We start from the raw sequence: 18,694 nt of genomic DNA on the forward strand, positions 1-18,694 counted from the left end.
GTCTAGTTCCTAGAAAAATTTGTTTTATCTCTTGCCAGCTCTTCCCTTTCTCTATACACTTTACAAAGTGTAGCATCATAGCATAACATCTCCATTGTCTTTGAAGGAGGATGGGGCTGAACACTCATCTACAGTTGTAGTTCGCATCCACAGTCCTGGAGACCACTGTAAGGCTCATTCCAACTAAGCTCTTTGATCACAGACTCTAATTTGTGCCTTTAATTTGTCGGCTTTATAGTTTAGATTTTTGCATTGTTCCAACTATCTCAGCATATCATACTCCTAAATTTGTTACTCAAGCATTTGTTACCTTCTTTCAGTCTAAATGGCTCTTTAAAATTATCAGCTTAGGACAAGCAGAACGTACTGTATCAAGAAACCTGATCTGCATTTACTAAATAGCTACCATTAAATCTTCAGTTTGTATTTTATTGCAAAACTAAAAGGCAGTATAGCTAAATTAAAATGTTATCATCATTATCATCATCATTGTTTTGTATCTAATGAGGATCTTGAATCAAGACCAAGATACCAAAACAGAGCTTCTTAAGATAGGTAATGATTTGCAGATGACTTCTGACTATTAGTACAAACTAAAGTCTGTCCAGACTAAAGTCTGAATATTCTTCTCCCTTCTTTTCCTACTCTGCTAAAGCAGAGATTAGTTATCAGACAGTAATTCTATCACATACTGTACACACACCTTTTTCAGTACACTTAAGCTTTACAATTTGTATCTAAAACAATTATTGGAGGAAAATGTTGGGGAAAATGCTTCCTCATCCTTACTTACACCTTGGTTCCTTTTTTAAAAAACACAACACTATCTTCAGTTGTGTAGTGTTTTAGTTTGAGGTGGTGCTGAGTGAAGTTGAGCATTTTTACGCACCCCATGAAAACAATTGCATTCCAGATAGAAGTATTCAATTAAATGTATACATGAACATTTTACTGCACTATATTTATATTTAATAGAAACAACGTAAATTTTTTTTTTGTAAAAATCTCATCCATAATGTTCAAGAAAAAATGGCTTTGAATACCAAAATCCAGGACCTACTGTATCTAAAGACGCATGCTTCCTTGGTTCCATACTATACTATATAAAGTAATTTAAAGTACTTTATAAAGTGTTGCTTAGCTATAAATTCCATTCTATAAAAAAAACATATTGCCAGGATAGCTCTACTCTACAAAGTCAGTTTAAAATGAATTAGTGCTGTACGATTTCATTTTGAGTTCCTACAAAATAAGATTACTGGGCAACTAGGTCTTGTTATATAAAACAAGATAATTTTATGCTTCTACTCAAAATGGACAATTTTTTAATTAAATGTTCTGCATTACAACTTTCCTTTTGAATATGACTCCTAACTTTTCTTCCCTTATACTGTACATCCAAGATCGGGAAATTCAAGCTTTGGGTGTAACCCAACATTCCTCTGCTATGTACTGTAACTATGTCATAAGTAATTCACATGTGTGCTGGTTTCCAAGGAAGTGTTAACACAATATATAATTCCCTGTGTTGGTAGGAATAGCACCGTTCTTAGGCCTTCATTGTACAAGGCTAGTGACGTAGACCTATGCTTTCATCTTATCTACTTTCTGTTTGCCAAAGGTGTGGGTACTTCAGGAATTTTATTGTGAGAATAGAGTGTGTGGTCAACTATTGGCAGGTTACAGCTTTTATAGTAGCCTGACAGGGATGTGGAGCATTTGAACGTTTTGTGTATAGAGTAAGGAACGTCTGTGGAATCATATTGTGCAGATAATCCCTGTTAGATGAAAGACACTGCCTATCAACAGATATGTTAGGCATATTCTTGGCAAAATGACACAAAAACCAGAACTGGAATGACAAGTATATTCTGTTTAAATCAGGAGGAAGATACGATGAAAATAGAAAGTTAAAAACTATTCCTTGAGTGCTATTGTTCAAGTTAATGTTGTGACTAGAATCAATACCTTGGCCCTTATGCATGTTAATGAATGCACTGTAACTAGACTACTATTGTGAAATCTACCAGTATCCCACATTAAGCTCTATTCATTAAGATTTGGTCAGTGAGTTCTTGGTGTGCACCTATTCCCAGCTGGAATAAACTCTGATCTACTAAAACATTCTTCTATATGCAGGATGCAGAAGCCACAACCAGTCCAACATTCACAACACTGATTTCATTTTAGTTATATTAATGTTATTATAATATAAAGCTTATATTATAGTTAAAATAATAATAATGTAAATATGAGTGTATTTTAGTCATATGCTGACATTTAACTTATTTTGGCCATAAAAGTGTTAAGTTTAAGCATTGACATTTTAATTCAGAATATTCACTTTAAAATTCTGTATACATACATCATTTTTCATTCTAAAAATTGGGAAATCATTGGAAGGTGCTAAGTAAAGTACCTTAGCAATTATATAGTATGCTGATACACAATAAAAATGTGTAGTTTATTATTAGTTCCAAACTGTAGGTAAAGCTATTTAAATCTGATTTGCAGAGAAAGATTTGTTGATTTCCAAGTAGTACTAGTCCTCAGAATAACAAAGTACTGATGTGAAATTGTGTGACAAGGAAAGATACAGCCATGCCCAGTATGAAGACAGAAGATCAGCGCATAGTTGCTGTCAACATGTCTGTAGGAAGCCTGCTTTTGAGAGAAGCTGCACGGAGAGTCTACTCCACAATTCAGAAATTAGCAGTCTACTGCAATATCCGTATATAGTATACTATAGTCCATATACTGTAAGTGCACATCTGAGGTGACTGTAAAAGAGTCACAGAGTGTTTCATTCACCGATGAATTATGTGTTACGCCTTTGAGAGACTTGATGGATGATGTGTGTGGAGACACTATTTTAAGTGTTATGCCAACTGTTGTGCTGTTCAAGCCAGTCTGTGTAGTAGAAGAAATGTGATGTGGAGAGGAAGCTGATTATGATTTACTTGTGAGACATTAGGCCAAACTTACTGCATGGTGTTACCTTGACCATGCCTGATACTAAGTTTGTAAAGTTTTCATTTTGACTGCCAAATTTCATAATATTCACAAATTTTATTTTGATGATGCTTTTATCCAAAGCAACTTACATTTGACCTAATGATACAGCTGTGTATTTTAGTTAAACAATTCAGATGAAATATGTTACTCAGGAATACAACAGCAATGTCTTTGCGAGGATTTGAACCCACAACCACCCAGTTTTGATCCAGTTGTGATTCCAAAACCCCAACCACTGCTCCACCCTAATAAATCAGCTCTTTGACCTATACTTTTGTTCACATTTTCTGTGAATTTGTTTGATTTGTGTTGGAAATATTTTATTAATTCCATTACACTTGAGTGATGAGCTTATATTATGCATCAGTATGTTTGGTCATTACCATTTCTTGAACTCTTCCACAGACCTATCACATAATAAATTTGAGGCAAACACATGCCAGATGGCACTTCATATAAAGTGTGACCTAATTTGTACGCCTAATTTGTCTTGCTAAGTTTCTTTAAGGAAAAGCACGAGTGACCTACAGTAGCTTTTCCGTCTGTTGTTTTTGACTATTTGACACTATTCCCTGTTAGATAAGATTTACTTTTTCTTTAAAACATGCTTCTTGTTTCAGTCTGACCTTCCTGCTATGATAGCAAGTAACATCTCAGTTTCTTTTATTGACTGCCAGTAACCTTTTTATCTGCAAACTGTCTTAAATTGATTTTTCAGACTAATGTGCTGTATTCTAAATGTTTCATCTGACTTTTCAGTGATTTGCAAGTCAAATCACACTTTCATGCATTTTCACTAATTGAAAACATGTTCAGTGATCATAAAAATAGAAAGTTGTGTTCCTAGAATTGGAAGGCTTTGTATTTTGGCTTTAGGACAGAAAACTGAATTGGACACACTGATCACAGTTTTGTGGTAAAGTGATGTCTTTAAAACTGTACTTGTAATGAATTTTCTGGGAAAGTAAAAAACAAAACAAAAGAAGAGGACTTACAAAGTGTCTTATCATTTGCCAGGCATCGTAAACGATGGCACACCTGAGCCGCTTGACAGAGGTCTTTGTGAGAAATCATCGACAGAATGTATATCCACAACTCGTCAGGAAGGGCAAGCCACAAAAAATGAGCAGCATCCCCTGTCTTAAGTCACATAAAAACTAAATTCAAAAACATAAAATGCATAAAACAACACACAGATATATTAATTTATTGACATTATTACAGCTTCTAAAAAGTGGGTTGCATCTCATAATGCAAAATACAGTTATAACATATGAAATACCTATAAATGTAGATAAAAAATGCTTTCAGCATCAATAATTTAATCTGTTTTGGTGCCTTGCAATAGGGAACAATACTTGAAAATATTTTTTATGAATGGCAACTTTATCTTTAATCACTTAGAAGTTTAATGTAAACTTCAATAGTAAAAGACAAACCCCAATTTCCATGTGTAGTCAACAGAGAATTTATTGACAAAAAGTTTACATTTAAACATACTGTATTTCATACAGTACATGAAACATAATAAGATATGAAGAGGAGAATATTTATATATTTAAGCAATTAACCATTGAACCCAATAATAAAAACAATAATCATATTACAATGAAGACAGACTTTTTGGGGTATACACTGTAATTTAAGAATTAGCAGTTAAAGTGCATGATTAGTGAAAAAAAACATTCATAGATCACAGCTAGCAAAACTGTGTAAACAAAAGGAGAAAGAGCATTTAGATCACAAGTGTTTGGTATTAATCAGCTTGGAGTGAGTTATGTTAGTCTGTTAGTGTGATAGTCTGGTTATGTGGAAAAGGCAGTTAGATGCTCAAAGAAGAGAACCAAACAAACTAATTTTGCTAAGTGAATCAGAAAAAATGCAAAAATGACATTAACACCTTAACAAAGTAATCAATGTCACAATAACATTTGAAGTATTTATCCAAAGTAATGTTACATGGAAGCAGTTAGCTCCAGACATGTACAGTAATTGCAGTAGTGACTGAGCAAATATTTCCTGTAGAATGTTTTTGACAGAAATTGGTTTGAAGGATGACAGCTTGGCCCTATGGACAAGGTGGACAGAACTCCCTGATATCATCTAGGTGGGCTTTAATATACTGCAATTAAATACAAGGCAATGCAACACCATTTAAGGTATGGTGTTGATTGAGATGTAAGATGTAAAGCAAGTTATAATGCTTAATCAAGTGTTTTTGTCCTCTTTAGCCACAGGAGCTTGAGAGACAGAAGGTCCGAATTGAGATTTTTAAGCTTGAGCAATATACAGTATTTGCTGATCTTGAAATCAGTCAATCAGCTCTAAAAAAAAACATTTCTTACAGCCAGTTTAATACGTGAGTTATTTCAAGGATTGTAAAAACAGTATGCTTGAACAGACACAATACATTTTTTTTTAATAAACAGTGTTGACTTTATAGAAATTCTTGACAAGAAAGAACCAGGGAGTTGGTTATTGTTTAAACCTGTTCTCTGTGTCCTGTATATACACACGGGCACATTTTCTCTGAAGGAAGAACAGCAATATAGTTAAATGTTGTTTCCAAGAGGGAACCAAGCCTCTGAATAACAAAATTATACTTTCATGCAGATGCTGACAGCAGTGTAAACAGTATGTGCTCAACCTTTGAGCATGATTCTTCAAAAGTGAATTAATGTTAATGAACTTTTGTTTGTCCTAAAGCAAACATTACCCTGTGAAGTTGATACTTGAAATCGCCTCAGTTGTGATGCAAGGAAAAAACCTTACACTACTTTGGAATTTCAAAAGGAAGAACGATCTTATCCGTACCAGACCATCTGAATGTCAAACACGTTCATGAAACATGCCATGAAATCGAGAGCAGAAGGCATGTACAGTAACAGCTGATGAAGAGATACAAGTACAACTGACCATTCTACTGCTAACTACATGCTTTGTAATAGCCTGCACCCTACCAATTTTGTGGCATCAGAAAAATATTCGGGTCTTCAAGAGCTAGTATGTAATCCACTTCAATCTTTCATAGTGCAAACAAGACAAACAATTAGGTTTAATGTACAAGTCATTAGGGAGGTGCACAGTGTATATAAAGTGCAGAGAAAAAATATGTAGGCAGAGAGTGAAGACATGTTCCTCTTTTCCTCAATAATAAAATATTTATTTATTCTTATGTGGTGTCCTCCCTGCAGTCTAGGCAAATATAGAGCTGATAATGAACCATCATACAAAAGTATAGTCAAAAGAAAGCTTTTCTATTAAAAAGCACTCTCTGTCAGAGAAAAAAGGGAACCATAAATCAACTCAGTTACACAATTGACATAATTCACTCAAATGCAGAAGTTGTTAGACTTTGAAAACGTACTGTAGGTCAAGTTAATGAAATGTAAGAAACTGGACGATAATCGTATAGTAGAGAATTGTGGTGGATAAACTATTTTGTTGTTGTTGTTATGATGTATTCTTGAACAGGTGAATAAAAGCCTTAAAGTGGACGATTCATTTTAAGCTGACAGTCTGAGCTGATATTAAGTCAATTTAGGATAGGTCATTCAGGAAGTAGAGAAATGGGATGAGCAGAATGTAATTTGAAGTAATGTAAAAGTAAGGGAGAAGCACATTGGGTGAGATGAGTGAATCTGTAGTGAAATGTGAAAGAAAAGAAAAATGGGTTTGGAATCAACAGCAGAGTGAGTGTGATAAAATATACCATTTCTAAAGTGGGGTATTAAATGATTAACAGAAAATAAATGAGATAAGCAAAATAGTTTTACCTGATCTTTCTGTTTTCTAAAGTCTATCAATGTATTTGGTTTTGTGTCCTTTGGTAACATCCCTGTAAAATATACAGTAAGATATTTTTGTCCAGCTAGTATTTTTGTTCATAAATGAATAACAACAAGAAATGTGGTTTTCCCCATGTAAAAATTTAAGAGGACATTATTTGATAAAGGTCCAAATGCATTGTGAAAAACTGTAAATGTAAAATAAAAGTAATGGAAGCACTGTAAATCAGCAAATGAATAATTATACTATAAGATATCAAACTTGAAAAGTTAAAAATGAAAGACTCTTTACTATCCCCTGAAATAAACTGCAGATCATTTTCCTGAAAAGGGGCGAATAAAAATAATCAGTGTTACACTCACATGCATGCCTTTTATGGGCTTCTGAGGCATTCTGAATGTTCGGTAAGCTTGCTTGTGTAGTGTCCATAGCACCTGCACTTAGAGGTCTCTTGAAGACATGTTCTTTGAGTCCCTTGCAACTGTGGTATGCTAAAATGGTTAAAGAAATTTTAACTGAAACAAACAGCATTCTGAAACTTAAAATCAGGAGAGTTTGCAGAACCAACGCTGAGAATATAATGTTAGTGAAAGAAAAACTCCCCATAGCAAAACACTATGAAATAAGATTATCCATGATCTAAAAATCCCTGACTCCTAGAGTTCAAGATTGGATTGCCCCATCATTACGCAGCGGTAATTAAACACCCAATTAAACTACCCAGGTTGTAAACTCCACACAATGAGCTTTCCTGGCCCAAAAATCAATAAAACAGCTGAACTACATGAGATAATTAAATATCCAAGGAATCGGACAGAAAAAGAGAAACCTTGATATGTAGAGCCTCTTATATTGTATAAGGAATGCCTACTTTTACTTCATGAGCAATAGGAAGTAGAGTAATTTATTGCCATATGTACAGGTACACATACATTGGAATTCTTAATCGCGCTGATCTCTCAGAACATACAGTACACAGTACAACAGACAGCACCACACAATGTAGACAACAGGAGCAATAAATAAAGTTACAGAGTCTGCCCCTTGGTCTTCTTTGATTTCCATTATCTACAAGGCTGTTCAATAATAGGTAGGATATGAATTTATTTAATCTTATTCCATAAACATCAGCACATATAATTGTAAAACCACCAGCTGGGAACATTAGTTGCTTTTGCAGTTATAATAAACAAACTATACCATATAAGCCATACTTTTACATAGTATTAATTGAATGAGCCAGGTAAGAGTTGTGCAAATTAAAGCCCTCCTTTAAATTGCAGCCATTCCTTTCTTTAGAGCATTAAAGGATCTGACTGATTCACTTTTAATTACGCAAATTTTCTTTTCTTGATTTGATTCTCAGGGGGAAAATACTTGAACTGGCTCCTAAAACACAATAACATAGTGTGCACAAAATAAGTGCACATTTACATGACATACTGTACAGCCTATTCTGTGTAAATAAAAATCATATTTATTAAGAAATACATTGCATTTTTATGTTTAGGAACCCTGCACCATATGTTGTAAAATGGTTACACCTGAAAAACAACTATTTTTCACCAATGAAGAACTGTTGCCTGCCATTATTTCTTGTCTTCATACTACAAGGAAAGTCAGAAAAACTTGTTCACTGGAACAAAAATGGTAAATCTAGTCTTCAAACCTTTATTAACTATATTTATATAACTATGTTTTTTTAAAGCAATATTAAAATTATTTGTTTCTTTATGGAAATAATAAGTTGTTTTATTCTTGCTAAAGATGTTTATTAGCCTTTGTAGAGGACTACAGCTGGTTTCTAAAGTTAGATGGTTTTAAAAACTGCACTGTGAAGGAATACAAATTTGATACACATAAAATGTGTAAACAACAGACTCTACTCATGTTCACTGAGTAGATGCCAACACCCTCTGGTGTGTGCCTCTGCTGGGTGCTGTCATTATACATGGAAACATGTTCTCTATACTCCTATTTATAATGTCTAACAAAATAATAAATATTTCTAACAAAGCAAGTGCTGTTTTTTTTTTGCTGCGAGTCTGAACAGATGTTACAGCTGATCTAAAATATGAAACAGTACCCAAAAATGAAATCTGACCTAATTGAAAATAAAGAGAAAAACAGGAAAAAAATGTCCTTTAGAAAAATATTAGGTCACCCTGGGAAAAACACATACAAGAAAAAGGGCCCTTTATTTTTTATTGAGATTGTATAAGCTTGTAAATTCATTGCTAAAGGTATTTAGATAATTTACTGGTGTATCTTCATTTTGCTTACAACAAAAATAACCCATTTAAAGGACACCACTGATCTTCAAAAGCCTTATGACCATTTTAATTGATTCTCAGAACATTGCTTTAATAATGTGAAGCTGAGTGCATTTGCCCTTGTGGGAAGGATCCCATGGAAACAGGTTATTAAAATACAGCCCACACAGTTAGAATACGATGGCATAAGAACAAAAATAAATTGATTAAATAAAAGCTACAACTAAACAAAAACAGTATATCTGCAATTTAAAAGTACCTTACTGGAAAACTAACATCCATATCACATCTTCAACAAAATTTGCACAACTCATGAGAGTACTGAGGAAATAAAATTCAAGAGATTATTCTGTTTTAGATTTTCCTGAAGTCTTGTTGTTAACATTGATGTTATTCCCATCACTTTATTAACTAATTGTTAGTACTGATTGTTCATTGTTAATACATGAATTGTCTAATTTAGGGCCAGATTTTCAACCTGTACTATGACCTGTACTGTTTTTCAATATATTTATGTCACTTGCATCAGGAGGAATAAATGAAAACTCAACTCCAACTATACTGATGGGAAGAGAAGATCCTTTTTACTTTTAGTGGAGAGAGCTCATGGAACACATTAGGGGTTTCATGAGGAGTCGTGATTGAGTTAATTAAGTTGGATTATTAATATACATCTTAGTGGTCCTAGACATTAAACAACCCCTTCCATTTTGCATCCTTTCTTCTGTTTTTAAGAAAACATTACCCAAATATAGTTGTAGTTAAGCTGTAGTAAAAAAATAACTACAATAACACTACAGGTTGAGACCAGTTATTACTGTATCATTACAGTAATGATTTCTAAAACAAACAAAAAAACAGCCAAGCGCGTAGTGTTCTCAGCATGAATTATGTATAATGAAGCACAAGAAATTACAACTTTGCGTGCTCTTCTTTTCTTTTTTGAAAGCATTGCTTACATCTTCCTGAAAACTCACCTTCTATGGATGTGGCTTCCTGTTGGCATGCTTGACATGTAGATGGTCTACATTTCTCTGCCAATAGTGGTCTACCTGTTAGTGTGGATCTACATTAAAAAGAAGTGATCGGCAGATTAAGCTTTACGAGAAGAGGAAATCGGAAAATTGCTCATTTTAAAACAAGTAAACCTGGTGGAAATACTGTATTGTGCTCTGCAAAGAATATATATATAAAGTTGGGGAATGTGTAGCTCACAGACTGGGTGATGATTCATCATAAGAATTGCCTGGGTCTTGCTAAATTAGCTACTGTATATACTTGGACAGCTAGCAGGACCTGGAATTAAGTTAAAACTTAACTTAAACTTGCTAAACTCTACCTCTGCTAATGCTGATTTGCGTGTGCCCCTGAACTGTACCATACAGCATTTCAATAAGGTAAAATTATATTTCTTTTGCATTATTACACGATTAACATTTTGTTAAGATCTAAAATTCCCAACAGTAAGCACATTGTATTAAAAACAAGGCCAACATTCTTTGTATTAAATATTCCTTTAAATTTATAAAACAACTCTACAGCTTTTTCTTTCAGTCTCAGTGTTTTTACATTATATGATACGTTAATGTTAATTTTATTTATGAGAAAATTGTTAATTTAAAGTTACAGTTACATGGATTGTAAAGGTACAAGGATTATGATAAGAAATATATAGACTGGCGGAGAGAATGACAAAGCCTTTGAAAAATGGTAAAATACAGACAAAAAAGAAAGCCAACGAAATAAAGGGTTTTTAAAAATGTGCAATGGAAACCTAAGATAGAGAAATAAACATCATCAATAAAAAGACTGACAAGTTTGAAGTACTGTACAACATTTTTTTTTTGTTTTAAAATATTGTCAATAAAATATTGAATTCTTTTCATACTGTATTTTAACGTCTAAACAAGTTTAGTTGATTGCAGTTCAAAAATAAACCAGCAGATGGAACTATTGCCCTACTAAATAGAAACTGACCAGAAATGATATTTTTTCGTTTTTCCCAATATTACTATTTCATTATCATATTCCGAATAATATTTTATTTTTATTCGATCAATTTCACATGTAGCACAATTTAAAGAATACAACAACAAACAAAATCCAGCCTGAATATGTATATATTTCATTGCCACATGAAATTACAGACGTTATAGTTCATAAAGTAGCTAGGCCACAAGATTTAGAAAAGTGTACTTTAAAAATAATTTAATTGAGATGAGCTTATCTAATATTCACTTAATGTTAATGAAACTACTACAGTTTTTTTTTATTTTATTTCCTTATTGCTTGCAGGGTTTTTTTTTTCATACTTCATATATTCTGGATATATTCAATGATCCATAAAATAACTTAAATATGCCCTTCATAAACATAAGAAACAGAGCTTGTGTAATTAATTTCAATTTTTTTATTTCAAAATTCCTTGAAAACAATATGCTTCTTTTATGATATTTTAAAATACATACAGCAGTTAGCAATTGTTAATTGATATTCCTTAATATACTGTCTCTGTTCGCCTTCAAGTTTTCAGACACTTTGATTTTGGTCATTCACATCAACTCATGTAAACACAGCGAGAATACAGAAACTCCAGAAAGACAGCACCCCAGTTCCGGAATTGAACCCAGAGCCCTAGCACTGCAAGGCAACGATGCTAACCACTGTATGCCACCCCTTTTTTATTATGTTTTTAAGTAAAATATTTTGGAAAAAGAAAATTAAAAAATAATTAAAGGAAAATATAACTATATTTACAAAATAAAATAGCCATGTCAGTTTTTATTAAAATCCCTTGTTTTGTACAATTTCTTACATTTCTTTCAATTTCTTCTAAAACTGTTTACTGATCCAGCATATGGTATTTTGTAAGGGGAGATTTTCTACTGCTTCAAAGCATGTCAGAAACAACCTTTTTTATAAACAGACAGTACTCTGTAGAGTAATGATACATTTAGAACAGGACAAATCTTTTGGGGTGATTGATTCACTGGTGTATTAAGGCCCAAATATATGAATATATCTGATTTTCTTATTGTGCTGTTGTGCAGAGATGTGATGCATTTCAGCATTCCACATATAATTCCACAAGAATAGTGACAAATATAGAAGCAACTCAAAAATCACTATTGATTTTTATGTTTAATTGAGAACTACAATGCAGTATCTCTTTTTGGGAATACTTTCTAAGGAGGGCTGCAAACTTTAAATCAGGGACTTGATCATATATCCCATATATCTTTCTGTCATCTGTTTATCTGTATTTTGTAACTCCAAGAAATAACCCCTTATAATTGATCCCAAAGGAACCATTTGCAAGCTGAACAGCAGGGGTGAGACAAATAGACCCTGGTGCACTCCACATTGTGCATAGGGGCAGTGGAGGGGGGGGTTAAGATGCATACCCACCCATTAAAATAAAATGCCTCATTCATTTACTGAAAAAATAAGTGTTTCTGAAGAGCTCGTTATGTACTGTAATAAGCTTCAAGTTCCAACAGGAAGACCTTCAAAATATTATACAAAAATAAATATCAGTGCTTTTTGTGTACGTCACTGAAGTGAAGTGTTTGCTTTTAAAGAGGGCTTCCTATTCAAGGTTTCAAAAATCCTGTGCAAGTCATTACCCTTAAAGTTAAAGTATCAATGCAGTCCCAAGCTAAAATTGTTATTGCAAAAACTTGGGAGACCGAATGAAGTAAAGGAAGAGTAATGATCCTTACCTTGGCTTTAGTTCCCCACAATTGTAAGATGACCAGGCAATACTTGATTTCTCCCAGTATCTTTTGCTACCTGCCAGGGAAAGATCAATGTTTTGGCTCCTTTTGGGTTTAATTTCTAAAAGGAATATAAAAATATATAAATGTGTGTTACCAAAAATAACATCAGTAATGAAGGTAAAATTACAACTACTGTAGTATTATATGAAAGACGGTATATACAAAAAGCTTTAGAGACTGTAGGAATTGTTTTTGATGTACAGTTAAAGTAATGATTACTGCAAGGAAAGATGCATTTTCATGCAGGAAGTTGCGAGGGCAAATCTTTCTTTAAATATTTAATGCTGAGAAGGCTATCTTTGCTATACTGAAATACTTATATAAGACTGAACTAGAGATCCAAAATCACAAGGGAATACAGTATGAACGGAATGAATCGAGTTAAAACTAACCCAGAAGGACAGTATGTGTCACAACCAAGTATGATGCTCCAGCATTCTTGTCTCAGCAGAACTGAACATAGAGTTTAATAAGAGAAAACAAGCAGGACCAACATAACCAAGCACACTTTCTGACACTTTAATTAGCTCACTTTTCTGTTTATGATATTATTTATTATATTAAAATGACATTTACACCACTCCATGTCCTTAAGATGTAGTCATTGGACACTCTGAACAGTAAAAAAAATATTAAATAAAATGAGAAGCTGATAAAAAATTCACAAACAGATATGTTTCTTGCATGTAAATTTCATATTGATCACATCACTTCAATATAAAGGTATTTTACTTTCATATTGACTGCTTTCAGCATTTTAAAATCACTTTTGCATTATACGCTAAACAAAACATTCCTCTATTTTTTCTTCTAATTCTGGATAGATTGTTTTTCTCTCTTATGGTAAGTGTCATAGTTCTTTTCTTTCTGCTATCCACTTTATTTAAGGTACCTTACTGGTAGAGTTTGTTTTGTGATAAACCTAATCTAAACTAATGATGCTGTCCCTGCTTACAGTGAATTTATTCTATGTTGGAAAATTAAAGAATTTGGGTATTGTCTTTTCCAAGTATTTTTTTTCTTTCCTGAGCTGCCTATACAAATCTTTTGCTGATTTGGGGAAAATGTCATTATTGTTTCAGGAGGAGGGAACTATAGGAGTGTTAGAACTATAGAACACTAATATTGTATAAGCTTTGTAGTTAATTGGTAACATTCTAGTACTGTATATTGGACTGATAATCCTGTTATATACTGTAACCTGGTACAGTATATACTGTAACCCAAAGTTTCACTTTTGATCTTGGAGTATGGTGTCTATTTTACCTTGTAACAGCCCTGTTTCTAAATTACTTTTACTTTTAGTAGTAAAGCATCAAAGTATTTTATATAACAAAGTATGGTATATCTCCATCTGAGACAAAAACAGTGGAAGTGACTTAAACAAGGATAAAATAGGATGAAGTGGAGAGCAAAAAACATAGCATTGATGACCTGATGCACTGCATTTTTGGGGTATTGTTTAGTACTTTATTTAAATTAATTAAATATATGAGTTACATTATTTGATTTTAAGATATTGTTTATCATTTTCAATCCCATACATTTCTACAGTATATACAAGGAAGTTTGGGAGGTTTAAGTCAATCTCACACTATCTCACCATCATTACAAAACTAGCTGCATATACTGAACTCAAATATCTCCCTTTGCGTCCATCTCAAGCATCACTTCTCTGCCCCCTCTCCACCTTGCAGCTACTCTTTCATTCGCTCACTCTGAATGAGGTTCGAGCCTCCTCTTCCTATGGTCATGAGGCTATCCATAAACCAAGCGGGTTAAGACAAACTTTTTTTACAAATTATTCCAAGCATTCATAAAAAATTCAAATCTTAGATGTTGTTGTCCCTAGTGAACTAGCTTCCACTAAACTCTTTCATGCAGTTACTTAAAATTCTGTTTAGAACATTACAAATGCAAAAAGGAGGGAAGCACTACTATTTAAACTCTACTGGATGTAGTACCAATACTACCAACTACATACAGTACCTGATTAAAGTTAAAATTTTGTAAAATCATAATTATTAATCATACTGTAGAGTACCTTGCATTTTCCTTCCTTTTAACTTGTTAGATGTTTGTGCTCTGCTTCCCTTTTCCTTTTCAACAAGATCAAAATCATTTTCAAGCACATATTCAGCTTGGTGTTCAGCAGCTTGCTCTACACTAGTGTCCTTAACAGGTTCTGTTATCTTCACATCTGCCTCCATGCCTACAGAAGAAGTCATTCCCAGATTCCTGGTTTCTTCCACATTCACATTATTATCTTTTGGCAGTGTTTTGTTCATTGAATCCTTCTGCCGGGGAAAGGCAATTTCTGTATCCAGCATGCCACCTCCATGTGAGGTCTTATTTTCATAATTTGCACAGTTCTGTGTAACAGAATTAACACAGCCATTTAAAAACATCTCTTTCTGATCAGAGTCTCTGCCATTGTTCAGTTCACGTCTTTCTCTGTTGTGCTGGATTTTAATATTATTGAGATGCTGGACACACGTAATATATTTATCATAAACACTCACATCAGATCTGATGTCAAAAAGAGAGCTGGAGATTGGGTCAATATCTCCAAAATCCTCAAAACTTGGATTTGTTTCTTGTCTGTTTGTTCTCTGAATCCTTGTTTTCCCCCCAAAATAATTTTTACTTGTACTTTTTACATCACATACAGGAGTGTTGTGAATTTCACTGTGTTCTTTATAAGGTCTAGTAACAATGCCAATAAGAGCACATCCGCAGGCTGTGCACCAGTTAATATCTGAATCATTCGACCTAGAACAATCAGGACAGAACCTCACCAAGCCATCGCCTTTCTTCATGTCAGTGATTACATTTTCAGAATCACAATCCGGGTGAAAAATGAATTGCTCCTTGACATCCCTAGTTCTACCACATTTAATTTTATCTCTTTCTAAACATATCTGTGAATTTATCTTCATTTCTTCATTTTTGTCTTTGGTTCCATCCATTTTCAGTGATTTGGTACAAACGTTTAATCCAGGGATTTCTTTTAAATCTTTCTTTGGATTACTAATCATGTTTTCTTGACTCAGTTCAGTACAGCAGCTGTTTGCTAAAGTATGCCCTGCAGGTGTTGTGTCATTATGTTCATTGTTATCCCAAGCAGAAAACTGTAAATACCACCTGGATTTTGCATCTGTCATTTTATGAATTGGATATTCTGGTACATCTGTTGATTTATGCCAATTTATTACAGTGGCTTTTTCTAATGATGCTGCTTTAGACAGATTGCTTTTATGACATTCATCAAAATCTGACTCTTTAGAAAGACGAGTACTTGTTTTGGCTCTGCCTGCTATGTCTTGTATTCTTTTTTGTTCAAATTCATCTTGAAGGAGGGACCGAAATTCAAATTGGCTATGATCAGAGGAAGAAAAACAAATGTCTTTATATTTAGGACAGTTATTGGTAGAAGTGTTCCTTGTTAACTCTCTCTCACTAAAGTCAAAGACACCTGACTGACCTCCTTCATTTATACATTCAGGAACCATGCCTTGTAGATCACTGAGCAGAAAGATCTGTTTCTCTTTTTGTGTTTCTTGGAGGTCAGATTTATCAAAAGCAAAGTAAAGAGGTCTATCAGCACTGGCTTCATCAAGGGAATCATTTGCATTCATGAAACTAGATGGTTTGTTTACATTATGTAAAAAGTCTTTATGCATCCATTTATGGTTTTCTTGCCCAATTACATTATTTAATGTCTCCTCTTCTAACTCAGTGTGTTTAAAATCATAAGCTTGTGACTTTTTGCTCGCCATGATTCTAGGTGCAACACAGTTGGAGTCTCTTATCATCTGGGATGATGTACCTAAACACTCTGATTCATTATCTTGCAAAAACTGAGGACACCTTCTCCCAGAAATGCCTTCTGAGTGTCTTTGATTATTATTATCTCCACCATTGCAAATATTAATAAATTTCTGAGCCCAGCTTAAAACATGCCTGAGCTTCTGATTTTCTGGCACATTACTGTCCTGAAGCAGGCCTTGATCTAGGTGTGTCTCGCCACATTCTCCTGGAAAGCACTGACCGTCCATTGCTGTTTCATTATTAAGAAAAAATAATCCATCTGTGGGTTGTTTGTAAATGCTGTCATCTTTCTTTTCTAAACTTTTTGATGAGTACTTCAGAGCAATACTCTTTACATCAGAAGCCTTGTTTAAATCAGATAGGGATTTGCTTGAAATATGTTCTGATGCTCCCCCAATCTTCGGCTTCTCTGTTTTGGCAAAATATGCCAGACGTTTAGCCCTCAAGGTTTTCAGGTTGTGTGTTCTTGGGCTGTCTGTGGCATAGATAGTCTCAGCATTCAGCTGCCTCATTGTTCTTGCAGTAAAGGGTTGGTTCTGATAAGAAAAAAAGGTGAGTTAACTACCTCAAAGAAAAATTGCTATTCATGATACCAGTTTAGCTTATGGTTCTTCCTTAACAATGTATTGAAAAATTAACTGTATATTACAATAATGTCATACAAACAGCTGGTCCAGGAATTGGAGAAAGGGATTGAGACTAACACTAAGGTTTTTTGCAGAGAAGGAGGGAAAGAGGAAAAGTTCAGAGTAAAAGATAAAAAATGTAAAGCATAGATATGGTAGAAAAGATGCAATATTTAAACTTTTATTTAACTTTTTAAGAAAAGTTCCATGTAGAATTGTATCTCTGCAATCTGCTAGTTCCTGTGTAACGTGCTACATTATGTTGAATTCAATTTTTTTTGTTCCATTCCACATAATGTAGCATTTGCACTGTATATATTTTTAGATAAAGGTCTCTGTTAAATATAAGATAATTAAATTAGCCTCCAACTGGTGGTTGTAAAGAGCATATTTTAATTTGGGAAATAAAGAAAAGTCCTAAAACACAATTTTACAAGAACCTGAAGATTAGTGACATGGAGTACCTTCCTCACTAGATATTTATTTTTACTGAATTAAATTGTACGCTTAATCACAAACTGATACATCATACAGTATCTCCTACCTGACTCTGCGGTGGTGCAGCTGGAACTTCTTGATCGGGTAGATCTGCCATTGTCCGTTTTATCAGTCAACGAACCTTCCACAGACACAAATAATTAAAATATTAATCAGTCTCAGTTTTGCCTTTTATGCTTTCTCGTACTGTACGCTTAAATTAGTAGAGATAATGGCATTTGTTTCATTGCTTAATGTTAATGTCTCTGCTGTAGCACTCCTGTAGTACAGTATGTGAATACACATTTACTCCTCTGCCAGATTCCTGTTCGCTAAACTTTTATGTGAAGTATTATTTTTTTCTGCGTACTTATGGGGATAAAATTAACAAAATATTTCACTGCAACCTAAAACCTATTTTCCTGACTTCGGTTTAACTAAAAAAGAGAAATATGAAGATTCAGAAGCTTGCAGTATATGGGGAGTGTTAGTAACAGAAGTTCTGCTTTTACTATAAAGTTACAGAGACGAGCTTTATATACAGTACTGTTAATAAATCCCATAGGTAACATATTCGTATGTAACACTTTTTTCAAAATAAGAAATCCCCTCCATTATGTAGTCTTTTAACATGATAAAATAATCCCTTACCCTGGTTCTGGAATCCTGCGTCGTTGTATCAACAAAACCATCGCTATGGAAACGAGCAGTGTGTTGTCAGCGAGCCCGGAAAAGCTGTGATCTTAGCATGTTGTCAACATAAAGAATAAATAAACTTTTTTAGTATGAGGATAAGCTGCTTAGTTTTGCTCTGTATTACTGGATGCACGTGACGTGACATGTTACATTTATTAACATCAAACGCAGAAAATACCTTGACTGCTCCTGGGATTTCCACAAATTT

The 18,694-nt window shown here is 33.8% G+C and overlaps 1 protein-coding gene across 1 annotated transcript in view; it reads right to left on the reverse strand.

Moving 5' to 3' along the window:
• rasef (RAS and EF-hand domain containing) overlaps nt 1-18,399 on the reverse strand; it is a 63,159-nt gene extending 44,760 nt beyond the window's left edge. The window contains exons 1-7 of the mRNA XM_088630176.1: nt 17,858-18,399; nt 14,901-17,223; nt 12,800-12,914; nt 10,055-10,143; nt 7,167-7,295; nt 6,792-6,853; nt 4,011-4,155 (exon numbers count right to left, since the gene is read on the reverse strand). Of these exons, the coding sequence (XP_088486302.1) occupies nt 4,011-4,155; nt 6,792-6,853; nt 7,167-7,295; nt 10,055-10,143; nt 12,800-12,914; nt 14,901-17,223; nt 17,858-17,908 (2,914 nt within the window). The 5' untranslated portion in view covers nt 17,909-18,399. The remainder of the gene's footprint in view (nt 1-4,010; nt 4,156-6,791; nt 6,854-7,166; nt 7,296-10,054; nt 10,144-12,799; nt 12,915-14,900; nt 17,224-17,857) is intronic.
• Nucleotides 18,400-18,694: the final 295 nt, after the last annotated feature.

The sequence above is a fragment of the Lepisosteus platostomus genome, chromosome 4 (genome assembly GCF_059453375.1).
Source record: "Lepisosteus platostomus isolate fLepPlt1 chromosome 4, fLepPlt1.hap1, whole genome shotgun sequence".
In the NCBI taxonomy this organism is placed as follows: Eukaryota; Metazoa; Chordata; class Actinopteri; order Semionotiformes; family Lepisosteidae; genus Lepisosteus; species Lepisosteus platostomus.